The sequence below is a fragment of the Quercus suber genome, unplaced genomic scaffold (genome assembly GCF_002906115.3).
Source record: "Quercus suber isolate HL8 unplaced genomic scaffold, Cork oak 2.0 scaffold_140, whole genome shotgun sequence".
NCBI lineage: Eukaryota > Viridiplantae > Streptophyta > Magnoliopsida > Fagales > Fagaceae > Quercus > Quercus suber.
In genome coordinates, this window is record NW_027069601.1 from 531507 (window position 1) to 557440 (window position 25934).

General features: G+C 33.7%; 4 protein-coding genes and 1 long non-coding RNA gene across 7 annotated transcripts; 4 read left to right on the forward strand and 1 right to left on the reverse strand.

The window, feature by feature from the left end:
• Positions 1–1850: 1850 nt before the first annotated feature.
• On the reverse strand, positions 1851–10669 carry LOC112024505 (uncharacterized). Of its 3 annotated transcripts, none has more exons than XM_065776704.1 (7): positions 10175–10664; positions 6630–6770; positions 6138–6503; positions 4525–4770; positions 3695–3787; positions 2702–2902; positions 1851–2358 (listed from the first exon to the last, which is right to left on the reverse strand). In XM_065776704.1, the coding sequence occupies exons 1-7, from the start codon at positions 10493–10495 to the stop codon at positions 2143–2145; spliced, it is 1584 nt and encodes a 527-aa protein (XP_065632776.1). In that variant the 5' UTR covers positions 10496–10664; the 3' UTR covers positions 1851–2142. The 3 variants fall into 3 exon arrangements, with proteins under 3 accessions (XP_065632776.1, XP_065632778.1, XP_065632777.1); XM_065776706.1 differs by having other exon boundaries at positions 2253–2358; positions 2673–2902; positions 10175–10668; XM_065776705.1 differs by lacking the exon at positions 1851–2358 and adding an exon at positions 2405–2559 and having other exon boundaries at positions 2673–2902; positions 10175–10669.
• Positions 10670–14062: 3393 nt separating this feature from the next.
• Positions 14063–16311, forward strand: LOC136068882 (uncharacterized). Its single transcript, XR_010630182.1, has 4 exons — positions 14063–14528; positions 15057–15197; positions 15277–15547; positions 15971–16311. It is a non-coding gene; the product is annotated as an uncharacterized LOC136068882 (long non-coding RNA).
• Positions 16312–19129: 2818 nt separating this feature from the next.
• Positions 19130–19564, forward strand: LOC136068893 (F-box/FBD/LRR-repeat protein At2g04230-like). Its single transcript, XM_065776716.1, has one exon. The coding sequence runs from the start codon at positions 19130–19132 to the stop codon at positions 19562–19564; it is 435 nt and encodes a 144-aa protein (XP_065632788.1).
• Positions 19565–19659: 95 nt separating this feature from the next.
• LOC136068894 (probable FBD-associated F-box protein At1g32375) lies at positions 19660–20808 on the forward strand. The gene is made up of 3 exons (XM_065776717.1): positions 19660–20058; positions 20352–20492; positions 20569–20808. Exons 1-3 carry the CDS (start codon positions 19660–19662, stop codon positions 20806–20808), a joined length of 780 nt encoding a protein of 259 aa, XP_065632789.1.
• Positions 20809–22718: 1910 nt separating this feature from the next.
• LOC112026261 (F-box protein At1g19070) lies at positions 22719–23153 on the forward strand. Its single transcript, XM_024058945.1, has one exon. The coding sequence runs from the start codon at positions 22719–22721 to the stop codon at positions 23151–23153; it is 435 nt and encodes a 144-aa protein (XP_023914713.1).
• The last annotated feature ends 2781 nt before the right edge of the window (positions 23154–25934 follow it).

The following is a 25934-nucleotide window of genomic DNA, read 5'->3' on the forward strand; positions in this document are numbered from 1 at the left end:
TCTTACTTAATATCATTAATATTACTACATATTTCGAAAATCTAACCGTTAGATTACATGTTTTTTATGTTCTTAATATACATGCCAAATTTTGTGCTAATTAGATATTATTTATTATATGATCTATAAGATTATATTTTATGCAAAATTTTAAGTTACAAAAGCTTGCAATTTAAATAATTATTGATTTTTAATTTTCTAGAAATTTTGCAAGCATGACTAATATAAGAAGAAAACGTAATCCAATGGTTGATTTGTTAAAATTCACCTTCAATGAAAATATATTGAGTATGGTTTTTTTTTGCTACAATCAATTTTGTAACTAAAATTTATTCTTTATATTTGATATTATAAAAAAATTAGAAGAATAAATCAATAAAAAAAAAATGGTGATGTGGCTAATGATTTGGTTCACTTTGTTCCATTCAGTCCATTTCGGTTTATTCGGTCCACTTCCATTTATTTCAGTCCACTTCAATCCATTTTGGCCATTCGGTCCACTTTAGTCCATTTCAGTCCACTTTGATCCATTTCAAACTTTCAGTGCACTTACTTGAAGATGAGAAAAGATAGGAAAAGATAGGTTTTGGTCAAAAGTACCTATTTCAAATCTAAATTTATTAAAAAATACAGATGGAAAAAAAAAAGTAATATTATTATTTTTAATTGTTTAATTTAAAGATTGACCAAAATTGCCGGATAACACCATTTCTCAAACAATTTTGTTAGTTAGCACATTTTAAAATTATTTAGGAAACTCATATCTCGAGTGTAATAAACTCAATTTTGGTATGATAAATCGAGTACAATGAGCTCAATTTTCTGTCATATTGAAATCGAGTTCTACAGACTTGATTTCTTTTAAATTCTTAGCTTTCTATCTCTCCGTCTCTCTTTCTCACTCCATCACAGTAGCACACTGCCTCTTCACTCACTCCATCACAGAGCCCTCTCTACGTCTCTCACTCACTCCATCACAGCAGCAACTCACGAAGACAGAAACCCACAAACATAGAACAATGAGTAATAACAAACCCAAGTGATGACGGCAAAGGCTCCAGGAGGCGGCGATGTTTGAACCTAGGTGGCAGGGTCTCTAATTCCTTCATTTTCTTCTCTGGGTCTTTGGGTTTGCTCCTTCATTTTCTTGGGGCTTGATGTTTGTTGATGAAATGTGCTGCTGTGATGGAGAGCACTGAGTTAGAGAGGCTAGGAATTTAAAAGAAATTGAGTCTAACGGACTTGATTTCAATATGACAGAAAGCGAGTTTGTTAGACTTGAGTTTGATGCGTTGAAATCATGCTCATTGTACTCAATTTAGCATATCAAAATCGAGTTTATTACACTCGAAATATTAGTTTCCTAAATAGTTTTGAAAACGTACTAACTAACAAAATTGTTTGAAAACTAGTGTTATTTTGAAATTAGAAGATTGATATAATATGGTTCTTTTAAACTTTTAAATGATTCACCTAAGCATATGATTTTTTTTTTTTTCTATGGACATGGGAAACTCATTTAGCAATGTATAAGTTATTTAACGTACCATTACATAAATTCTTTTATAAATAAATTTATTGTCCTTTACATTCATCGAAAGAATGATCATATATATTATCATACAAGCACTCAAAATAGTTAAGATGAGAACATAAGGCTAGCTGCACAAAACAAGCTCTTTAGGTTAAAGACTTTGTTGTGGAGTCGGAAGTATAAACTTTTTACTGAACAAAAATTTTAAAAAATACACCGACACAAAAAATTGTTGCAACTGTCCTGCGTAGCTTAAAGGGACAAATTACAAGTAACATTGATAATTCCAGATGGATTTAAAGAAAGAAAAAGAATCTAACACTAAAGAATATTTCTCTTCATCTTCTTGCACTGACGTATATTTTACAACACTTTTAGTAGACATGTTTGGCACGCACCAAAAAATAATAATAAAAATAATTTAGTTGACATCATATTGCATTGGTAATGTCCGATCACCATATTTACAACAAAAATCCAAAAGCATTTTATTTGGATCTTTCATACCATCATATCAAACCATACGATACAGAGTACACCGAGCTGGAGCCTGGCGTGATGTCATCAATGTGTATGCAAATTCCTGAGTGAAAAAAAATCAGAGACTTCTAGCAATTCTGCGGTCTGAAGTATTTGGGAGGCAGAGATGGACATCTTTCATTCATATGTGCATATGGTTCCATGGAATTGTATCCAGGTAACTCCATTCGATACTTCCCTCGAATCTGACAAAAAGGGAGCTTCACATTGTCTTCATCATTGCACCACTTTGGGAGGCGGCTTGAATTATTCTCGAAAAAATTGAGCATATAGGCATCTTTTATCTGCATTTGTGAATAAAATAAATAATTACACATTGAACATGTAAACTACTAAGGAAGAGTTTACTTGCATATCACCTATAAAGATCATGTCTTGAATGGACATCCACATTATCTAAAACAATCTAATTCCCTTTATAGTATTCTTGAGGAAAGTAAAGGGTGTCAGTGGTCATCTACCATGGCCATAAGATATCCTCAAACCTTACAAGTTAGAACCACACAACTCTCATCATTCAATATATACTACATTTTCTTTGTTAAATATCATATACTGATAATCCAAAATACTGGGTTTGCAAATGGTGACATCTTACTCTAGAATAGTTGATCTCGGTGGACTCACCGTAAACTCTGTGACTTGAATAGAGCTAGCAATTGGATCAAAGAGTCCTGCCTCCTTGTACATTTCAAGAATGAAAGCAACACACGATGTTGACTTCCCATCATTGTATAGCCAATCATCCTGTTCGGGAATAGTCAGCAACTCATCAAAAGATGACCCACGCTTTTCAATTTCTACGAGAACTTCAGGAAGACTAAGGTTCTGCATGAAACATGAGATACATCAGATAATCAAAGACCCCCTTTCTGTGAGTAAAAAAATAAAATGCTCTTGATCAATTGCTTGACTTCCAACAAAACAAAAAGAGGAAAGAAAATTTGGAGAAATTGATCCGATGATCTTCAAGATCAGAGAACTGTCTGCTTATAATCTTCCCCTCATATATGATGGCAACTAGGGTATAGGTAAGGCCATAACAGGTGTGACAAACTACCAGAAAAGTTCTTTAATAGCCTTAGAGCCCTTTTAGAATAAATTGCCAAACACTTGGCAATCTTGCAAAAGAGGTTTAAGGGGGTGCTGTTTCAAATTTGAAGGTTTTAGGAAAAATATCTACAGTTCATTGTTCATGCTTTATAAATCCAAAACTAAAGCAAAATTCATTGTAAATTGCCAAACACTCAAAACCCTAGAGCTTTTCAGTTAAAGCCCGATATTGCAAAAGTTCTATTACTAGCTCTACAGTTAAAACTCAACTTTCTACAACAATGCCAAACATGTACATATTATCTATGTTTGATCCTAGAAATACAAGGTATGACCAAGGAGGTCAAGTTAACAAACGCTCCATACAGTGTATATGACAAAGTTTGTATTTTCAGACCATTTGAATGCAATTCAGTCATCTCTTCAAGGAACCAAAACTACATAATTTTTCATCTTTTACATTAATAAAAATAAATAAATAAATAAAAATCCCTGCTTCAAACTATGCTTCAATGAGCTAACCTAACAAGAACAATATTGAAAGTAGAGGGATAGTTGTTATAATACCTGACTTCCAAGTCGTTTGTTTAAGGCTTCATTCCACATGTTAGCAGCATATGCAGGCTGTATTTGATTCCAAACAGTCATAACCGAAGCAACCTATAGAATCAAAGTTTTTATAACAGTCAGAACCAATAATATACGCAACCTCTTAGATTGGTGTGTTGTGGCAATAAGCATGCACACCCGCAAAACACGAGGGAAGAGAGGATAAGAGGACAAAACAGATTTATATGTATCCTCCATCTGATTGATAGAAGTTGCTAAGACTACCACAAAGGGGTATAATAAATTCTGAACTCTGTTCTTTTCTAGATTGGTTACCTTGCTGTAGCAATGGGGAACGGTGATGCTTTGAATTACATTAATCAATCACAATCCCAATAAAAGATATTCAACTTCTAACAGAATCCTAAAATTCATGAAGCCTATGCTAAGTTTCTTACTAACCAAAATCATGACCAGTTCTGGCTCTTTGTTTAATTGATTGATAAGCGCACACACAATGGATCTTAAACTAATGATCCCACTCTCCACCTTACTCATAAAAAGGGAGGAATTGCCATTAGAACTAGAGCTGAACTAGAGCTCATTGGCAGTTCTGACTTTTTGTTGACGTGATATCCTTAGTATCAAGGCAACTTCCAAAACAATTTCCATTTTCAGGACTTAAATTTAATGTTGGCAAGACAAAAGCAATAAAAGGATGGGAGTTGGATAAAAAGAAAAAAAAGTTATAGCATCCACTAATACTGCAAACTTTTTTTTTTTTTGATAAGTACTAATACTAATACTGCAAACTTTAAATTGAAAATCAAATATTAAAATATACATACCAGATGAGCATCCAAGGGAGGTGGATAGTTCTCATCAATAGTGTCTATCCAACTAAATATCATGTTATGATAACCATAAGGTTTCCCATCCATGCTCCGTGCATACTCCCATGCAGCAGTCTCATTAAACTTTGCTCTTATTTCAGGATGCAATGGAAGCAGTGCAATTTGGGGATTGGAATCATCTTTATTCAGCTCAAAGTCCCACCACTCTTCCCATGGTAATATAGCAATTATATCTTCTCCCTACAACAAAAAAAGAAAAAGAGCCAAAACACTAGCAGATTAAATCATGGTTACATAGGAAAGTAGCCCAAACCCCTAACTAAAATTAAGATTGCAATTGTTTGAGGTAGGGAGGGAGGGAATCACTAATTCTACAAGATATGTAACTTCATTTATCCACCAAAGCTAAGCTATGTACAAGAACAAATTAATGCATGTTGGATTGATTAACAAAACCATAAAGAATAAGTTCATCTGACCTTTTTTTTTTTAAATGAGGGACTTCAAAACTAGATGAAAAATTAAAGGTTAAGATTTTACTTTCTTTTTTATTATTCTTTTTTTTTCCCCCCTTTAATTGGTAAGTTAAACATGCATGCCATGGCTCTTGAACTTACAGCCTTATCCTCCATCCCATTATTGAGGGATGGGGAAGTGTCATTTGAGCTAGAGCTCATTGGCTTGTTTTGGTGCGGACACCAAACCACATCTGAGGGGATTATCATTACGTTATCTTTATTATCATTGTGATTATCTTTATCTTTATTTTAGTTTATCTTTAGCATTGGATTAGTTAGGATTAGTATTTGAGTTTGGTAAATTTGGTAAGGAATTGTTTCATGGATGTTTATCTTTATCTCTTATGTTCCTGGAAGCTTTATAAAAGCTCCAAATGGTTTATTTTGTACTAAAACTATTATTATTAATCAAAGATTTATTTGTACAAATTGTATTTGTGTTGGTGGTGATTACAAACAACCCTTAGGTGGTGAAGCCTAAAAGGGATTGATCTAGGTGGGAAGCCTAGGTTGTTCTGCATCATGTTTTCTTTTATGACCAGGCATAGTTCAATGGAACTCGAGAATAAGAAAATCAAGTGAAAATGTGCACCAATCAAAGGAGTAACTCTCCAAGAGGAACAAAGATGCCGAGCAAGAAACTTAAGTGGATCTAAGAAACATAGCTAAAGCATGATTTAAGATAGAAATGGTGCCACTACTAAGGATTATTGGCCCAAGAAAGAAGTCTAGCAATTTGCAGCAGTCTAGGTGACCTAATCTGATCAAGAGAGGACACACTCGGAGCTAGTAGCCAGGAACTTTCAAATAACCTACAAAAGGGCCAATAAACAAAGCCTTGACCTCCCAGCAGGTTAGACCAGCCCAGCCCAGCACAGCCGGATGCTTTCATATAAAGCATCCGGCTGGGCTATCCTGCTGGGGGTCAAGGCTATATGAACTGGTGGAAGAGGTATATTACTATTTTATAAAACATATTTAGAAGAAGCAAATATTGCAAAAAAGAACGATATTAAGAGGACGATATGGATGTCATCAATAAATGTTCACCATATTATAACTTCATTTAATGACTTTACATGGTCTTACCTTTTCATTTTCGTGCCCTGATTCACCAACCCATAACTTTCCTTCAGAGTCCTTTAAGCAAACTGCAGTATGACCAGCATATGATCCACTGACCCACTTCTCCAAAGTCTCAAAACCACCCCATCGGCCACGAATTTTGGATATTGCAAGGAAGTCTCCAGAGTGAATATCATCAACACTGATGTTTGTTACCCAGGGTTGAGGGCGCTGTACAAAGGAAGCTCCCATGTGCTTCTCGAGAAACCCTAGATTAGAGTTCTCGCCCCATCCAGTATTTGTAAATAAGGGGAAGACATCCCATAATGCTTGAAGAGTTCCCAGCATCCCCGCATGCATCAGGAAAATCGAAACTCCCTTGTTTTTCACCTGATTCAACAGAAAGTAAAGACCACATCTAACATAATAATCATGCTTCAAAAAAAAAAAGATTTATATATATATATATATATAGAACATGTAGTGAGTCTTCAAAAACCGAAAGTGGCAACTTACATATTCGAACTCAGCTTTTCCTGTCCACTCTTTAAAGTCAAATGTATGCTCCCGAGATAGAAAATAGTAATCCCATGTCACGCGGTATGGAGTTGCAAAGACATAAATATCCATGCATGTCCAACTATGAGCTTCACTAACCTGACAGCACATAGATAACTCTTAAGAATTATTCTTTTGTAACCTAGAAAAAAAAAATCTACCATGTTCAAATACAACACTCCATAACATAATCATGAGACATTAAGCAAACCAGCAGCATCAAAGATAAGGCTATGAAACATGATCTAGATTATTCAATAGAGACAATAACACATGGCAGGAACTAAAACGATGAGAGAAGGAGCCTAATCCACAGACAAACCATCAAAGGAAAACCTGAAAGATTCAAATTTGTACAGCGAAGTTCATTAACTTGATACTAAAAAAATCAATTATCCTGTATACAAACAACATCAACAAGAAGAATGGTAATGAGGAATTTTATCCTGAAATCTCCAACCAAATATTGGAAAAAAAAAAAAAACTGTACAGGTTCATATACACGTACAGGCCTGAACAATCTCCAACGTAAACCAACTAATTGGAAAAATAGACCTGTACAATCTCCAACAAGAAGAAAAGTTATATGTTGCACCTTACAATTGACAGAATCACCACAAAAAAAGGGAAACAAAAATGATTTTCTGTGAGGGAAACCTAAACCTCCAAATTTGACTAGATAACAATTTGGGACTTGGGAAATCATGACTAATCTTTATTCATTGTCTACATCTGAATTTATGCAAAAGTAACATCCAATTAGATAATTATAAACACTAACTTCTATAATCTATCATTAAAACTAATCATAACTCATCCTAATCCAAACTAACTTAGAATCAACGATAACAAATTACAAATAATATTCATCTAATATTAATAAAATAAGACAAATAACTGGAAGTAACACCAAATAACAAAATCACAAAGAAAGCTAGTACCCCAAAATTGAAGAAAAGTAGGTATGTTTTTTTACCAAAATCCTTCAAACATTCAATGAATAGAAAAAAACTCAGGAACATTAATATGATCTGACGCTGCAACATTCTTTATTCTCAATTAAACCTTGGAACATAAACCAGCTAATTGGGGTATAAAACAAGGCATTAAATATCTTCCATATCACAATTCACAAACCTCAGACCTACTAATCAAAGTAACTCTCTATCTTCTTTTTAATAGGTAGTAAAACTTATTGAAAATAAAATAGAGAAACTCCCAAGTACACAAGAAGTATACTAGGGAAGCTACAAAGAACATCAAAATTTACATAAATCAAGTAACTCATCCAGGGAGGAAGAAGAGTGACAACTTAAAGCAGCCATACAATCATATAGAGAACAAAGTAAGAATAGTTTCAACTCACATAAATCAAGTAACTCATCCAGGGAGGAAGAAAAGTGACGACTTAAAGCAGCCATACAATCATATAGAGAACAAAGTAAGAATAGTTTCAACTCCAAAGATGAAATCTCAACCCCTTCAAAGGCGTGCTTATTCCTCTCTATCAAGATAGTGCACATAACACAGAGAGGAATGGCCCTCCATACATCAACAGGGCGATGTCTCCCAAAACCTTGTCTAGTAGGCCAACAAATTCATTGTCTTCTCAGGCATTATCCACTGAATCCCAAACAGACAGAACACCATAGACCATATATCAGTTGCATAAGCACAGTAAAGTAGTAGACAATCTGTAGTCTCCCCACTGTTCTTGCACATACAGGATCAATCAACAATACAGATACTACACTTGCAGACATTATCCATTGTGAGGTTTTTCTCTCAAGCTGCTGTCCAAGTGAAAAAAAAAAAGAAAAAAAAGAAAAAGGGAACCTTAGTAGGGATCTTAAGCTTCTAGATACTTTTCCACTGGAAGAATAGAGTCAATTGGGTAACAAGGACCTAATAGAGTGACTTAACCTTGAAGCTGCCACCCCTAGTCAGGATACATCGCTTGCAATCTTCACCATCCCTAATTCCCAATTGCTTTTGACAGAATAGAGAAGATTGAAAAACATTCCTGTAAGTGCCCCATCTCCTAATTATGTGGATCCCTAATAAACAATAAATCCTAATGTAGAACTTCATTATGCCAACTCAATAATCAGCCACCAAGGCCTCTTTGTTTCGGGCCATACAAAACATTGCTGGAATAGCTTCCAATAGTGTCACCTCCCCCACACCATACATCCCGCAAAAAGAAGGAACATAATAGCCATTGCCCACCTCAAACATGATAAAACTAATGAATCTCCCCCACCCATTTCATTCCCATGTTTTGTGGCAACTATAGTCCTCCATAAAGTATCTGTTGCCATCGCATAACACCATCCCTAACAATGGATGATTAAAGCGGACTAAACCTCTAATACCCAAACCACCAGATTGAATCAGCTCACAATGGGTTTTCCAATTGCTAATCAAAGTAACTCTCACAAAAGGTCAACCGCAGACTAGTTTTAAAATTCTACAACTACAATATGATCTGATATTGCAATATTCCTTATTCTAAATTCAACCTTGGAACATAAACCAACTAATTGAGGAATAAAACAAAGCATTAAGTATCTTTGAAACCAAAAAACCTCAGAATTACCTTTCAAAGTAACAATCACAAAAGCTCAACCCAAGACCAACAACGAAGTTTGCCAACTACAATATCCAGAATCCCAGATACCAAAGATTCCAAGCTCCATGAAAGCCAACTAAATTCAAAGAAACCATACAAAATAAACCGAATTCGAGTTCATCCCAGACCTCAACCAACAAATCCAGCTTCTTCTTCTTCTTCTTTATGAATAACCAGCAATGAAATTTAAGAATTACAGATTATCACTTGTTTCAAAAAGCTAATCTGTTGGGGAAAAGGTGGATTTAACCACTTGTTCCCCGACCACACCCTCCACCTTTCTTTTACAAGTGAAAGAATTGCTACTTGAGCTAGAGCTCATTGACAACGCACATATCCATTATTCTAACATACAAATCCAATACTCAGATACCCAATACTCCAAATTTCACCAAAACCAAATCAACTCAAACAAAATAAGCAAAACAAGCCCATACAACTAAGCTCAATTCCAGATACCACCAAAATCGAAGTAAAATGAGCATGTACACACTACTCCAAATTCCATTAACACAAAACAAGAAACTCAAGATACCCAAAACTCCAGAACCCACCAAATCAACTGAAAAGAACAAATAGCACAAAAAACAGAACAAACCCATCAAAATTTAAAATGTAAAAGTAAATTTCGATTTGCAGACATTGATATAAAGGGTCCCACGATTCAATCTTGCAATGAAGTTCAACAAATCTAATACCCAGATACCCAATACTCCAAATTACAACAAAACCAACTAAACTCAAACAAAACAAGCAAATCAAACTCATAAAACTAAGTTCAAATTCCAGACACCACCAAGCTCAACTACAAGACACACCCAAACACACACAACAAAACCATACAAAAAGAATTAACTTTGACATTACAGACCTTGATGTGAAGGGTGCCACCACCAAATTCAGAGCCAGTCTTGTTGTGGAACTCCATCCAAGCCGTGTTGTTGTAAAAGCAAGCGCCTTTCCACTCGAGAGTTTGGTTTGAGGAGAAGTCAGAGGCAGCGCCCACGAAAGTGGGCAGAAGGTCCACTGCGCTGTGGAGCGAGTTGAGGATAGGCCATGACACATGTCTTGGCAACAAAGGCAGAACATCCTTTGGGCGAAACGGCAATTTCACCCCATGTGGGAGTGCAGGGAAGACAGAAAATACTATGATGATGTTGATGAACAAGAAGATGGAAAGCGAAGAAGCCATAGCTTTGCTTCTCCCCGTGTGTGTGTGACAAAGAGAGAGAGAGATATTGTGGTAACTATAAAGTATAATAAGGGGGAATATGCTTTTCTTGTGTTTTTTAAAGAGAGAAAGAGAGGGTTGATGTGGAATGTGGAGTGAAGGAATTGAATTCTTTACATTACATTACATGTTCCTGTCTCTAATATCTTCTTTTTCTTTTCTTTTCCTTTTTTGCTGAAAGTTCCTCCTATCTTTACTATCTGTCCATTAAAGGAAATACCTAAGTATTATGCAGATTTGTGTTTTCAGTTTCATTTTCATTTTCATGATTGGTATTTATATTTTCACTGTTTTGGTGATTGATATATATCCAAGATTCTTGGACGCATAGTATCAAAATCCAAAGTTTACTTTAACCAAGCCGTACCCTTTTTTCTGTTTTTGTTTTTTCAGAAAAATTTGTTTTTATTGATTTTTTTTTTAATTTTTTCCCCTCAGATTTTAAATTATTTTAATTATCTGCCGAGTATTAATTTTGTTTTGTCCAGACATTTTTGTTAAACTTGTAAATAATAATTATAGACACTGAATATTTATAATATGAGATATCAAATTATGATTGATATAACTTATAACATTGTTCTCACATATATTTACCATTATCTTATTTTTATTATACACCAAACATGTTACCTAAAAAATTGTGAAAAAAGTACTATTTAAAAAATACCATTAGATTTATTCCAAATTTATTCCATATGATGCTAACTTTTTAGCATATCATGGTAATAATTCATCGGCCATCTATATAACTTTTATTTAATTTATTACAAATTTTTATAATTATCATAATTATATATTTAACAAATTTGTTTATGGGTTGTTGAATATGCAATTACAATCATAATAAATAAATACTTATAAAAAATTATTACAATTATATATTTAATAGTTTCGTATAAAAAAACAATAATAATCAATACCTTGATCGTCAAATTTCATATTTAATATTTCATATACAAACACAATCAAAATTAATGTCTATTAATAGATATGATAATTATCAAGTTTATATTCATATTTATTCTAAAAAAAATAAGCTCCATGTTCATATTAAAATAAAAGAGAGAGAAAATCAATTTTGGTCCGCGTAGGAAGTCGAAAATCAATTACAATCATGTTGGTCCTTTTAATTTTTATTTATTGTGTAACTAATTAAATTAAAAACATCCAGGAAATAATTTCTCCTATTTTATAGGCAACTTCAAGGGTACTTGATTTAAAAATTTTCTCAAACAAATAATGAAGCTGAATAATGGATTTTTTTTTTTTTTTTTTGTTTGTAAACTTTGTATTTGGTCTTTATCCTTTACATTAACAGAAATTAGGGCAAGACTTATGTACAGGACTTAGGTGCTGTTCTTTAGGTTCTTCTCTTAAAATTCTACTATGTGATTTTTTTCTCATGAGTCATGAGATAAAAGTGTATTTTTTTAATTAAGGGTCCGTTTGGATACAGCTGAAAACTGAAAACTGAAAACACTGTAGCAAAATAATTTTTAAATGTGTGAATAGTACTGTGAGACCCATTTTTAATGAAAAAGTTGCTGAAAAGTGAAAATTGTGGGTCTGTGAACAGTGAAATTTGGGTTGAAAAGTCACATGTTGCAGCTACTGTTCAATGAACAGTAGCCGCAATAGTAATGAACAGTGAAAATTCGGCTGGGAAAAGCTTGAAACGCGTGTGAAAAAAAAAAAAAAGGGGCTGAAAACGTAACGCCAGATGCAAACGTGCTGGCCAAACAGACACTTTTTATGTGACTTTTTAACCCAAATTTCACTGTTCACAGACCCACAATTTTCACTTTTCAGCAACTTTTTCATTAAAAATGGGTCCCACGGTACTATTCACACATTTAAAAATTATTTTGCTACAGTGTTTTCAGTTTTCAGTTTTCAGCTTTCAGCTATATTCAAACGGACCCTAAGTGGTCATATGGCAAAATTTTAAGAGGTGAACCTAAGGAACAACACCTAAAGTACTGTACATAAATTTTGTCTTAGAAATTAATATTTTATTTTAGTCATTTGTTACATTAGTAATTTCCATCAAAGAGATAACGGTAGCACGACATTGAAAGGTTAATTGAGGACCAAAAGATGACTGGAACATTGAAAGGTTAGGGACTAAATTGAAATATAATGTAAAGAATAAGGACAAAATACATAGATTACATTTCTTTAATATTTATTTTATGATTATGTCTGCTACTAACTAGTTAAACTACAAGGCTATTGGCATATGAATGTGAGTTTAATCTTACATTTAATTAAAATATTCCATTTAGTCTTGTCATCTAATGCCACCACACTCCCATTGGCTTGAGACATATATCACTTGTCGTGAATTCAAGAAAACTCAAGGGAGCTTACATGTTATTTCATTAGCTTCGGTCTAGGCCTAAGTCAGTACTTAGGCTTAAGCCTAATGCCTCATCTATTTTAAAATTTTATTAGGGGTCCCAAGATTCCAATTACATAAACAAAAGGTCTCTAATTATTTTTTTGAGAAAGTAAAAGGTCTCTAATTAAGAATGCAAAATGATAAGATTTTTTTATAAAAGAAAAAAAATACATGAGTTTTGCATTTTTTTTTTCTCTCCACATCGAAAAAAAAACTCCCAAAATATTAAGCCAATATAAATTTAACTCAATTAAAACCCTAAATGGAACCAAAAAAGAAAAAAAAAAAAAGATGATGAGTATGCTAATAATCAGTTACAATCGATTTTTCTAACAATTTGTAAAAGAGATGTTAATAAGACCTAAATACAAAACTTAATTATCAATTTTGCATTTTAAAGACGAACATTTTTTCAAATTAAATGTGTGTGTATAAGTGCATCTCAAACGTGTACTAAATTTGTGGACACATGACAGATTTTGATTCTTGGTACATAAAATAGTGGTAAAGAAAGATTTGGATTCTTCCTAGAATAATGATCCTTCTTATATTATTGATAATTGATACTATCCTACCATAAATTTTATTATTAGGACCAAAGGAAAAAACATTTTTTCCTCCAGGAATACGAGAAATTATAAGGTTCACATGGTGGACAAGTGATGTGGTCTATCATTTCACTAAAAGACTCTCACTTGTTTAAAATTACTGTGTTAGAAATTTTTTTTAAATAAAAACTAATTACTGACTCAGCAATTTTAAATAAGTGAGAGTTTTTTAGTGGAATGATAAACAAGTTATGTGATCAACCAGAGAACTGTATAATTTCTCCAGGAATACAAAGAAAGAAAGGAGGCAAGAGGGGACATAAATTGGAGAGTGGTAATAAAAAAAAAAAAAAGGAAAATATTAGAGATACAAGTTTTTTTATAAATCTTTTTACAAATTACTGATATGGTAAGTGATTATTAGTTAAAAAAAATTAATGCTATTAATGCATCTAGATAAAATTCTTAAAAAATTGGTTACAATAATAATTTATAAAAATATTATAAAATAATTTATAACTGTTACTCATTAAAAAAAAAAAAAAAATTGCTCCATAATGATTTAATGTCATTCTCCATCTTCCTTTAAATTCCCCAACCTCAAGATTCTGTGTCTGTCCAAAATTTTTTATGGCTTTGTGAATTCTTTTTTGAAACTTCTATGTGGCTGCCCGGTCCTCGAAGATTTGTCAGTGGCAAGAGACGGTACGGACGGTTTGATCAATTTTAACGTAAGCGTACTTACGCTGAAACGGTTAAATATCGAGTTTTATACATATCAACGTAACCTTCCTGATTACAAACTTGAGATATGTGCCCCAGCTCTCGAGTACTTTGGATTTCATTGGTGATTTGCGCAACGTTGTTTTCCTTAAAAAACTACCCAACTTAGTTGAAGCACATGTAGAGGTTCGTGCAGTTGAATGCCTTCAGGAGGATTGGGTTCGTGAATATGAGATATATTATGGAGATAGGGTGTTCAAGCATTGTTAGAGCACTAAACAATGCTAAATTCTTTTCATTATATCCTGGTGACAAAGAGGTTAGGTCCCTCTATCTTCTTCTCTCCCTTTTTCTGGATGAATATTGATAGAACTATAGTCCGTTAAAAGCCACACTTTCATGCTCTATTAAATGGAGAAACATTTATAGTGCAAGCTTTGATGTTATTGTGTGATTGAGATGGAGGCTTATATTCTTTTTCAAAAGAAAAATAATTTGGTTTTATTATTTATTTTATTATTTTTGGAATTCAAGTAAAACTGGTTGTTAGTTTAGGGGTCTGATGATTTGTTTTGTGTGTGGTGAATTATATATTGGGAAACTTAAATATACAGGGTTACGGGTTTTTAGGGCCTCGTATTTTTTTTTTTTCATGAATAAAAAAAATGCGAGTATTACATTAATTTGATGACTCTGAAGATTTTTGTTGGTGGAGGTATGTACACTTCCAAACCACATAAAATTTTTGTGATGATTTTTTTTTTTTTTTTTTTTTTTCTGTTTATTTTTCTTTAATTCTACTAAAACCCGAAAATTAAAATATTCCCTCTTTAATCCTTCTTTGCAGTGCATCGGCTTTGGTTCTATTTTTCCTTCCAGGTTTCAAAAGTTGGCCCGTTTGAACTTTAAAGTTAATAAATCAAACTTGCACGTTTTACAAGCTTTACTGTTAGTGGCTCCTGATTTAGAAGTTCTTGTTCTTGATAAGGTTAGTTACGTTAATCATATGTTGTTAATTAATATTCCCTAAACTTACACTAATGCTCTACTATATATGTTTTCAACAGCATTTTCATTTTAATGAAGATGAGTTATGTTGGACAGAGCCATCGGATGATCCTGGTTATCTGTCTTCGCGCCTTACGACTTTTAAATTTAATGGATTTGAAGGATTGGAACATGAAATGGAATTTGTAAAATATATCATAAACGAGGCAAGATGCTTAAAGACAATCACAATCAATGTTTCTGATAAACAGTTGAAGGAAAGTATAGTTGAAGAACTGTCAATGTTCTCAATAATTAACTCAACAACTTGTCTACTAACTGTTGAGTGAGGTATGTAACTAACTGGCAATTATAAAGGAAAATGATGATGCTATCTTCTGGTTTTTGAATTGAGTTAAAATTTGATAATGGAATGTTCAAAACAATCTGCTGTTATTTGCTTTATGCACGAAATTTTGGAATATATGGCTCACTCAATTTGTTGCCTAACCATGGCAATTGAACTGGTAAATTATTGACCACTTCTAACAAAAGTGTGACCTCAAAAATTATACTTTGAAATAAACACTTGTTAGTTTTAAAATACTACCATTGTCTTTAGCTCATGTTGCATGTATTCCTTCCATAATATTAGGATGGTTGATAAAGTAGTGGTTCACAAGTTGCACATAACTTACAGTAAATTTTAAAATACTTTTTCTATCAAATTTAGTTTTACTATACCCATATCTTTACGAAAGTTTACTCTTGCAGATATCTCTTTGGTGTAATTCGTGGCGACTTCGATCGATTGACATGGCCGCTCTCTTAATGAACTACTTGATTCTTGCGGGAAAATGTTCTTGGTGATCCATGTTTATTTTATGAATTTGTGTATATAGATGGCATTTAGTAGTCAATCCCACAAGTGCTATTCAGTTCGGGACCATGAATTATGAAGTGGGGGTAATTGGTTTGTATTTCCCCATCTCCTTTCCTTGTGGCCAGACCTCACTTTTATCAAAAATACGATAGAATGAAAAAAAAAGAAATGAAATTATCTTTGGGGGAGCTTCTGCTATTTATTAAATACTTGCAAGTCCTTTCTCTATTAATGAGCTTCTAGATTCTTGTGGGAAAAGGTTTTTGGTGATCCATATTTATTTTATGAATTTGTGCATAGATGGTACTTAGTCAATCCCAGGTGGTATCACAGTTGGTGCAGGATTACATATTATAGTAAAGCGGAAGTCACTAGTTTGAATGTACCCTTACTCTCTTGGAGCCAAAATTCACTTAACAAAAATACAAAAAAATAGATTGTGCTAATAGTCCTAAGGACCCGTTTTTGGTCTGTTTAAAAACCCGTATCTTGAATGTGTTTGTATTTTAAATTGGCCTAAAGCTTATACACCCAAAGCGTTGATTTTCTTTTGATGTGAAATAGAGTCATCACATCTTGTCAAAATGTATTTTCATGCAACAACAAAAACCATGAATATATAGATAGGATGCTATCTAGTTCTTATACTTCTTCAATTTTTTGTTTCGCTTTATTGATGCTTTTGTTACAGTTCTCTTCGCCTTTTGTCCTTTTTGTCCTTTTGGATCAGGACATGCAAAACTTTATTATTTATTTGAATCAGGATCTACCTATATGCATTAATGCTTCTTCTCATTTTCCATTTCTTCTTCCTTCTTTAGGAGATTCTCTTGTATACTCTTTCTACACTTGAGTTTCTTCAAAATATCAATAAAATTTATAATTTCTCAAGGAAAAATAAAATTTTCTTCCTTAGTTTTTTCTCAAGCCCACACTATATAAATCAGAGTTTGTGTGCTTGTGTGTGTATTATGTTGGATTGCTTTGGCTTGCTGCTATGGTGCAACCAATTTATTTGGATCGAGATCCACTTAGATGCATTTGTGTTTCTTTGGATCAAGATCCACTTATAGTTTACCTGCCAAACTCTCTAAACGCGAAATCTTATTAAATTTTGTATGGTAAAAGATCTATATATAGTCAAAGTTCTACCGTTATAAAAGTGGTTTGTGTGTGTAAACACCCATGATTTTAAGTTAGTGGGGTCCAAAGTATAAAAAAAAAAAAAGTTCAAATAAGCATCCATATAGTATTAACAAATTATAAATACACAAAATTTTTGTTTCTAAATATATTAAAATGGAATCATCTACCAATAAAGACAAAAACAAAAACAAAATAATGTTTTTTTTTTTAATACTAGTAAAAAAAAAATCTTACTTTGAGAAAGTTACAAATATGTAGTGAAATTACTAAACTAATTTTTCATATCTTAAAATGTATATGTTTCTTTACTCTAATTTAGTTTACTTTTTCTTTATAATATATGCACAATATTATTCAAAACCATCTTACATAAAATATAAAAAAAAATTATCTATGCATCGCACAAGCAACTTACTAGTTTTGTATAAAAAGTGCTACCTATTTTATTTTAAAAATATGTAAAGTCATTCTTTTTAATGGTGTTTTTGATATAATTTCAAAAATAATTCAATTAATATCTAATGGGTTAATTAATTAATTAATCAATATTATTTCTATTGTTTATATACTATTTAATTGTTTATAAATATTATTAATTAATAATAAGTAGATTGATTTTTTTTCTTTCTTTAATATTGAGGAATAAATTTTTTTTTTTTTAACTTTTTACTTGGATTTCTTTTTATTGATTCAAAACCTAATTTGGTTTATTTAATAAAAATTAATTCTTTTATTATTTTTACCTTTAAAAGAAATTATTTTATTACTGACGTTGTCTTTAACTATACTTTGATCTATCTCAACAAACTGTTAGAGCATTCAATCAGTGAAAGTAAAATAGAAAAAGTGCCCCATTTTGCAAATTCAATTCCAAAATTATTCCACATCAGTCAAGCTATAATTTTGCAAATTTACATAATTACTATAGTAACCTCGTAAATATGCACAATTACTATAACTATCTATCTCAATATTACTCTCATTAGACCCTCTCTCACTCTTGTGCTCTCATTACTCTCTCTCACCTTATTGTTCTTTCCCACAGATCCTCTGTAACTCAGCTGCACCACCTATATCCAAACACAAATCTCATCCACCCACCACTACCACTATCACCGAAACCTGTTACAAACAATAAAAATTCAACCTAAAATACAAATCCAAAATTGATGAAAAGTTAAACCATTAATGGAAAACCCATAACCCGAACCCAAAATCAAAATCAAAATCAAAACCAAAACCAACGGAGAAAGAAAGATTTGAGAGGAGAAAGAAAGGAAAAAGAGAGATTGGAGAGGAGGAAAAAGAGAGATCTGAGAAGAGAAAAAGAGCTAAGATAATAGAGATCTAAGAGGAGAAAGAAAGATTTGAGAGAAGAAAGAGAGATCTAAGATCGGATAGGAGCAAGAGAGATAAGAAATTGAGAGGAGAATACAAGGATTTGAGGAGAAGAAGAAGAGGGTCCTAATGAATCGTGAGAGAAAAGGAGGACAAAAGTAATATTAAAAAAGAATAAATATGAGTATTTAATAAAATGAATGGTAGAATAAATTAATTGATATAAGTTTTTTGTAAAAATAGATTTGTAAAATAAAAAAAAAATAGAGTTTTATATTAAAATATACGAAAAAAATTTATACAAACTAATGTAAATGCTATTAGTCATATAAGGGGTTTTTATCACTGAGATGACATCCAAAAGAAAATTTTGTTAAAAAGCTTAAAGACCATTTTATTTTCTCCTGAGAAACTTAAAGTCGAAATTAAGACTTAATAAAAAAAAATATAGTTTTATTAATGAGATTCATAAAGGAAGGAACATTTAATACGCTATATATATAAATTCATTCTTATTGTTGGGAAAGACCAGTCCAGCAAACCCTAAGCTTGTTGCAAAGCATTCGATGGCCAACTCAGATTCAGATACTCAATCGGAGTCAAAACGCAGGAGACTGGAGCGCTCTCTGGACAAAGACACAGTGGTTGACAGTAGTGACAGGATCAGCAATCTACCGGACTCTCTTCTCTGCCACATCCTTTCTTTCCTTCCAACCAAAGAAGCCGTAGCCACAACCATTTTGTCAAACAGGTGGAAGCCGCTCTGGACTCACGTCCCAACACTCGACTTCAAAGATAGCCCCTGCAAAAACATATTAAGCTTTTCATATATTGTGTACAGAGTTTTGGCTCTGCGCATAGCACCGTTGCTCCGAAATTTTACCATCGCATGGTATTCTTCTTGTGACTCATTCCATCTCGACAAATGGATCCACGCCGCCCTAGTGCGCAATGTCGAACAACTCAATCTCGAGATTTACCTTAATGGGCATAATAATTAACTGGTGGAATCCTGCTGGATCCTCCTCCTTCCTTTCGATTCCCGAGTCTCAAGAGCCTGCGTCTTTGCAAAATTTTTTATAGATATGAGGAGTCTATGTCGAGGCTATTCACTGGCTGCCCAGTCCTCAATGATTTGGTAGTGTTAAGAGATGGTATTGATGGTATGACTAATTTTAACATAAGCATACCTAAGCTGAAACGGTTATCCATCCATTTCAATTCATATAAATACCCCAATCATCAGCCCGATTACAAACTTGAGATATACACCCCAGCTCTCGAGTACTTTGAATTTTGTGGTGATTTGCACAACGTCGTTTTCCTTGAGAAGCTAGCCAATTTAGTTGAAGCACATGCAGATATTCGTGCAGTTGAAGGGCCTCATATGCGTTGGGTTCCTGACAATGAGATATATTGTGGAGATAGGATATTCAAACTTCTAAGAGCGCTAAACAACACTAAATTATTTTCATTATATCCTGGTGACAAAGAGGTTAGGTCACTTTATAATTTTTTTAGCTTTTAGCTTTTATATACTTTAGCATGCTAATATTCTCTTTCAAAAGTAGAACATTTTTTTTGTTTTTTTTTGGGGGGGTTGGTCTTTGAAGGTGGAATAAATTCAATGCAAAGCCTTTATTTGATCTAAAGATTATTGCTGGTGGATGTAGGAACACTTCCAAATCACAAAAAATTTCTGTGAATTTTTCTACTTTTCTCTTCAATTTTCACGAGTTCTACTACAATCTGAAATTCCAATATTGTGTTTATAATCTTGCTGTGTAGTGCATCGGCTTTGGTTCTATTTATCCATCCAGGTTTCAAAATTTGGTCCGATTGGACTTTCAAGTTAATAAATGTAACTGGCACGTGCTGCAAGCCTTGCTTCTAGTGGCTCCTCACTTAGAGGTTCTTGTTCTTCATAAGGTTAGTTAAGTTTATATGTTGTTAATTAATATTCCCTAAACTTACACTGATGGTTTACTGTGTATTTTGTTGTCAGCATTATCATAACAGTGAAGAAAAGTTATGCTGGACAGAGCCACCACATGATCCTGGTTATCTGTCATCACACCTTACAACTTTTTATTTTGAAGGATTGGAACATGAATTGGAATTTGTAAAATATATCCTGAAGGAGGCAAGAGTCTTGAAGAAAATCAAAATCAATGTTACTGATAGACAGTCGAAGGAAAGTGTTCTCGAGAAATTAACAGGGTTCCCAAGACACTCAACAAACTGATACTTATTGTTGAGTGAGATATATAACTAACTGATACTTAGCAACTGCTTTTGATGGTATATTACAGATATTTTAGGTTTATATTAAAACCTCCTTAGGTAAAGTGACATTACTATTTTCAGGTTGTTATTTGAGTGAGATTGTTTGATATAAATCGTTCCCTGAGTTTGTGACAAGTTACGTCTAACTCTAGCTAGTTTTTTTAATCAGGGTAAAACTTTTGGTATGGTTCATTAATAAACTTTTGCTGCCGCTTCATATGCCTGTAATTTAGTTTATGACAGCCTAGTAGCACCGGAAATTTTTTTCTTTCAAAGAGTCTTTGACTAATTGCCATACTTTTGACTGCTCCATATAACTGCTATTTATAACTATAGCTGCTTGTCTAGGATCTGGAATAGGTTTGCGAACACCACTTGATTTCTAAATCATCAAACTCTGTCAAATAGGATTGCAGCAAAGAAGAGAATGACATTCTTCAGTTCCTCCTTTTTTTTTTTCTTTTTTTTTTTTTTTTTTTGTGTGTGTATTGAGAGACTTTGCTAGGTATTTTTTTTTTTTTTTTTTTTTTTTTCTATGTTGTGTTGTGGTTGCCAAAATAGAGTGGTGGTTGTGGTCGGTGGTGGTGGTGGTGGTTGTGGTTGTGGTTATGGTTGTGGCTATGGCTGATAGTAGAGGTGGTTGTGGTTGGTGCTGTAGATGTTTTTTTTGGGTAGTGGGATATATTATTTTATTGAGATGTTTATATTATTTAATTGTGTTGAAGCCCCATCGCTGATCTCCCCAAGCCCCATCGCCCAATCCGTGCCACTCTCTCTCTCAGTTGCTCTGTTTCGCCGACCCACGCCTCCACTGGCCTCAACGTCTCCGGCCCAAGCCGACCTAAGCCCCAAGCCGCCGATCCATGCCTCCGACCCACGCCTCTACCCAGTCCTCCATCCCAATGCTCACCTAACACCGATCAGACCCATCCACCTTAGCCACAAGCCACCGCTGCAAGCCGTAACCCACCGCTACCGCCCATCTCTCTATTCTCTTTGCTGTGATTGAGTTTTTTTTTTTTTTTTTTTAATGTATTTTCATATGGGGTTGGTGGCTGTGGTGGTGGTGGTTGATTTTTGGCTATGGTAGTGGTGGTGGATGATTTTGACAATGAGTTTGTGGATTTTGGTTGTGGTGGTGGTGGATGATTTTGGCTTTGGCAATGGGTTTTGTGTATTTTGGCTTTGGCAATAGCTTATTCCTTGGTTTTGTTTTTATTTTGTTTTTTTTTTTTTTTCTATGTTGTGTTGTGGTTGCCAAAGTAGAGTGGTGGTTGTGGTCGGTGGTGGTGGTTGTGGCTGTGGTTGTGGCTGTGGCTGATGGTAGAGGTGGTTGTAGTTGGTGCTGTAGATGTTTTTTTTGGGTAATGGGATATATTATTTTATTGAGATGTTTATATTATTTAATTGTGTTGAAAGTTAAAATAGATTCACTGTTGCAACATGTGTGTATGTAAAATAGATAATGTGACTTTTTGTATTTTTTTTTTTTTTTTTTTTGAGAAGCAAAAAATAGGGATCTTTATAGTCATATTACACCCTGGGCAGGGGAGCCAGTGGTCTCGGTCAGGGAGTCCAGACTTTTTGTATAGCTAAATAACTAAAATTTTAAATTTATTACTGTGAATGCTCTAAGGAGTTTTTATCACTGAGATGTTGTCCAAAAGAAAATTTTGTTAAAAAGCTTAAAGCCCATTTTATTTTTTCCTGAGAAACTTAAAGTCCAAATTAAAACTTAATAAAAATATATATAGTTTTATAAATGAGATTCATAAAGGAGGGAACATTTAATACGCTACATATATAAATTCATTCTTATTGTTGGGAAAGACCAGTCCAGCAAACCCTAAGCTTGTTGCAAAGCGTTCGATGGCCAACTCAGATTCAGATACTCAATCCGAGTCAAAACGCAGGAGACTGGAGCGCTCTCTGGACAAAGACACAGTGGTTGACAGTAGTGACAGGATCAGCAATCTACCGTACTCTCTTCTCTGCCACATCCTTTCTTTCCTTCCAACCAAAGAAGCCGTAGCCACAACCATTTTGTCAAACAGGTGGAAGCCGCTCTGGACTCTCGTCCCAACACTCGACTTCAAAGATAGCCCCTGCAAAAACATATTAAGCTTTTCATATATTGTGTACAGAGTTTTGGCTCTGCGCATGGCACCGTTGCTCCGAAATTTTACCATCGCATGGTATTCTTCAAGTGACTCATTCCATCTCGACACATGGATCCACGCCGCCCTAGTGCGCAATGTCGAACAACTCAATCTCGAGATTTACCTTAATGGGCATAATAATTAACTGGTGGAATCCTGCTGGATCCTCCTCCTTCCTTTCGATTCCCGAGTCTCAAGAGCCTGCGTCTTTGCAAAATTTTTTATAGATATGAGGAGTCTATGTCGAGGCTATTCACTGGCTGCCCAGTCCTCAATGATTTGGTAGTGTTAAGAGATGGTATTGATGGTATGACTAATTTTAACATAAGCATACCTAAGCTGAAACGGTTATCCATCCTTTTCAATTCATATAAATACCCCAATCAGCCGATTACAAACTTGAGATATACACCCCAGCTCTCGAGTACTTTGAATTTTGTGGTGATTTGCACAACGTCGTTTTCCTTGAGAAGCTAGCCAATTTAGTTGAAGCACATGCAGATATTCGTGCAGTTGAAGGGCCTCATATGCGTTGGGTTCCTGACAATGAGATATATTGTGGAGATAGGATATTCAAACTTCTAAGAGCGCTAAACAACACTAAATTATTTTCATTATATCCTGGTGACAAAGAGGTTAGGTCACTTTATAATTTTTTTAGCTTTTAGCTTTTATATACTTTGCATGCTAATATTCTCTTTCAAAAGTAGAACATTTTTTTGTTTTTTTTTGGGGGGGTTGGTCTTTGAAGGTGGAATAAATTCAATGCAAAGCCTTTATTTGATCTAAAGATTATTGCTGGTGGATGTAGGAACACTTCCAAATCACAAAAAATTTCTGTGAATTTTTCTACTTTTCTCTTCAATTTTCACGAGTTCTACTACAATCTGAAATTCCAATATTGTGTTTATAATCTTGCTGTGTAGTGCATCGGCTTTGGTTCTATTTATCCATCCAGGTTTCAAAATTTGGTCGATTGGACTTTCAAGTTAATAAATGTAACTGGCACGTGCTGCAAGCCTTGCTTCTAGTGGCTCCTCACTTAGAGGTTCTTGTTCTTCATAAGGTTAGTTAAGTTTATATGTTGTTAATTAATATTCCCTAAACTTACACTGATGGTTTACTGTGTATTTTGTTGTCAGCATTATCATAACAGTGAAGAAAAGTTATGCTGGACAGAGCCACCACATGATCCTGGTTATCTGTCATCACCACCTTACAACTTTTTATTTTGAAGGATTGGAACATGAATTGGAATTTGTAAAATATATCCTGAAGGAGGCAAGAGTCTTGAAGAAAATCAAAATCAATGTTACTGATAGACAGTCGAAGGAAAGTGTTCTCGAGAAATAACAGGGTTCCCAAGACACTCAACAAACTGATACTTATTGTTGAGTGAGATATATAACTAACTGATACTTAGCAACTGCTTTTGATGGTATATTACAGATATTTTAGGTTTATATTAAAACCTCCTTAGGTAAGTGACATTACTATTTTCAGGTTGTTATTTGAGTGAGATTGTTTGTGATATATCGTTCCCTGAGTTTGTGACAAGTTACGTCTAACTCTAGCTAGTTTTTTTAATCAGGGTAAAACTTTTGGTATGGTTCATTAATAAACTTTTGCTGCCGCTTCATATGCCTGTAATTTAGTTTATGACAGCCTAGTAGCACCGGAAATTTTTTTCTTTCAAAGAGTCTTTGACTAATTGCCATACTTTTGACTGCTCCATATAACTGCTATTTATAACTATAGCTGCTTGTCTAGGATCTGGAATAGGTTTGCGAACACCACTTGATTTCTAAATCATCAAACTCTGTCAATAGGATTGCAGCAAAGAAGAGAATGACATTCTTCAGTTCCTCTTTTTTTTTTCTTTTTTTTTTTTTTTTTTGTGTGTGTAGTCTAAGTATAAGGAGGATACATTTGTCACCCATCCCATACTGCTTAGTGAGCTTGGGATGAGAATGCAAAATGTCATATTTTTCTCCCTTAATGTTTAGTCTTTTATACTTATTTGGTGCCTAAATGTACTCATTATTCTTGTATTTTGATTTAGGATGCAAATGGAGGCATAAAGTGCAAAATGTAATTAATTGGGTGATTCTGGACAGCTTTGATATTGCTTTGTAATCTGGGCATAACTTTCTCATCCGAACTCCGATTGAGATTATTAAAGATGCTATGGAATGCCAAGACAAAGCTCTACAACTTTCATGTTATGAGTTTTGAAAGATATGGGACGCATCAAGGTCAAAATCGGGCTTGAAGTTGCTGCACCTGAAGTGTTGATGTTTTGGAATGTTCCTTTGCCTACAATTCTAATACGCAGATTTGATGTGGTTTACTTTTGGAAGCCTCCAAATTTGGTGCACGAAATTTCCAACTGAAAAACACCACTTTCCTAGTTATATTAGGGCTTTGTTTTATTTTTAATATTTTTTTTAATTAGTCAGATTTGGATATTATTATTGAGAATATTTTTAAGAGATTTTGTAGACTTGGTGTCACGCCCCAAACCCGATACCCGGATTTGTGACCATGACCGGCATGCTAATATCAAGCCTAAACCTGATATTAGCAAGAACCAACTAACTTTTAATGAGACTTTCACAAAAGCATTTACAAAAGCTTCTCTCTTTATTTAAAATCCTTGTTTCTTTACTTAAATGGTATAATTTTTCACTTGACATTCAGAGCATCTATACTGAACTCAAAGAATAACATAATCCACCAGTCTTTCAAATTTCATACTTTCACATAATACATCTTTTAATACCTTGAGGTACAACTTTCATTAGATCCTAAAATTTACAATACTACAAAACTAAACATCAAATACTACTTTAGGATCTATACATATAAAACTAAAACTAGCTCCTTCCAAAACTTGACTAAGGCTCCCTCTGCTCCAATTAAAAAA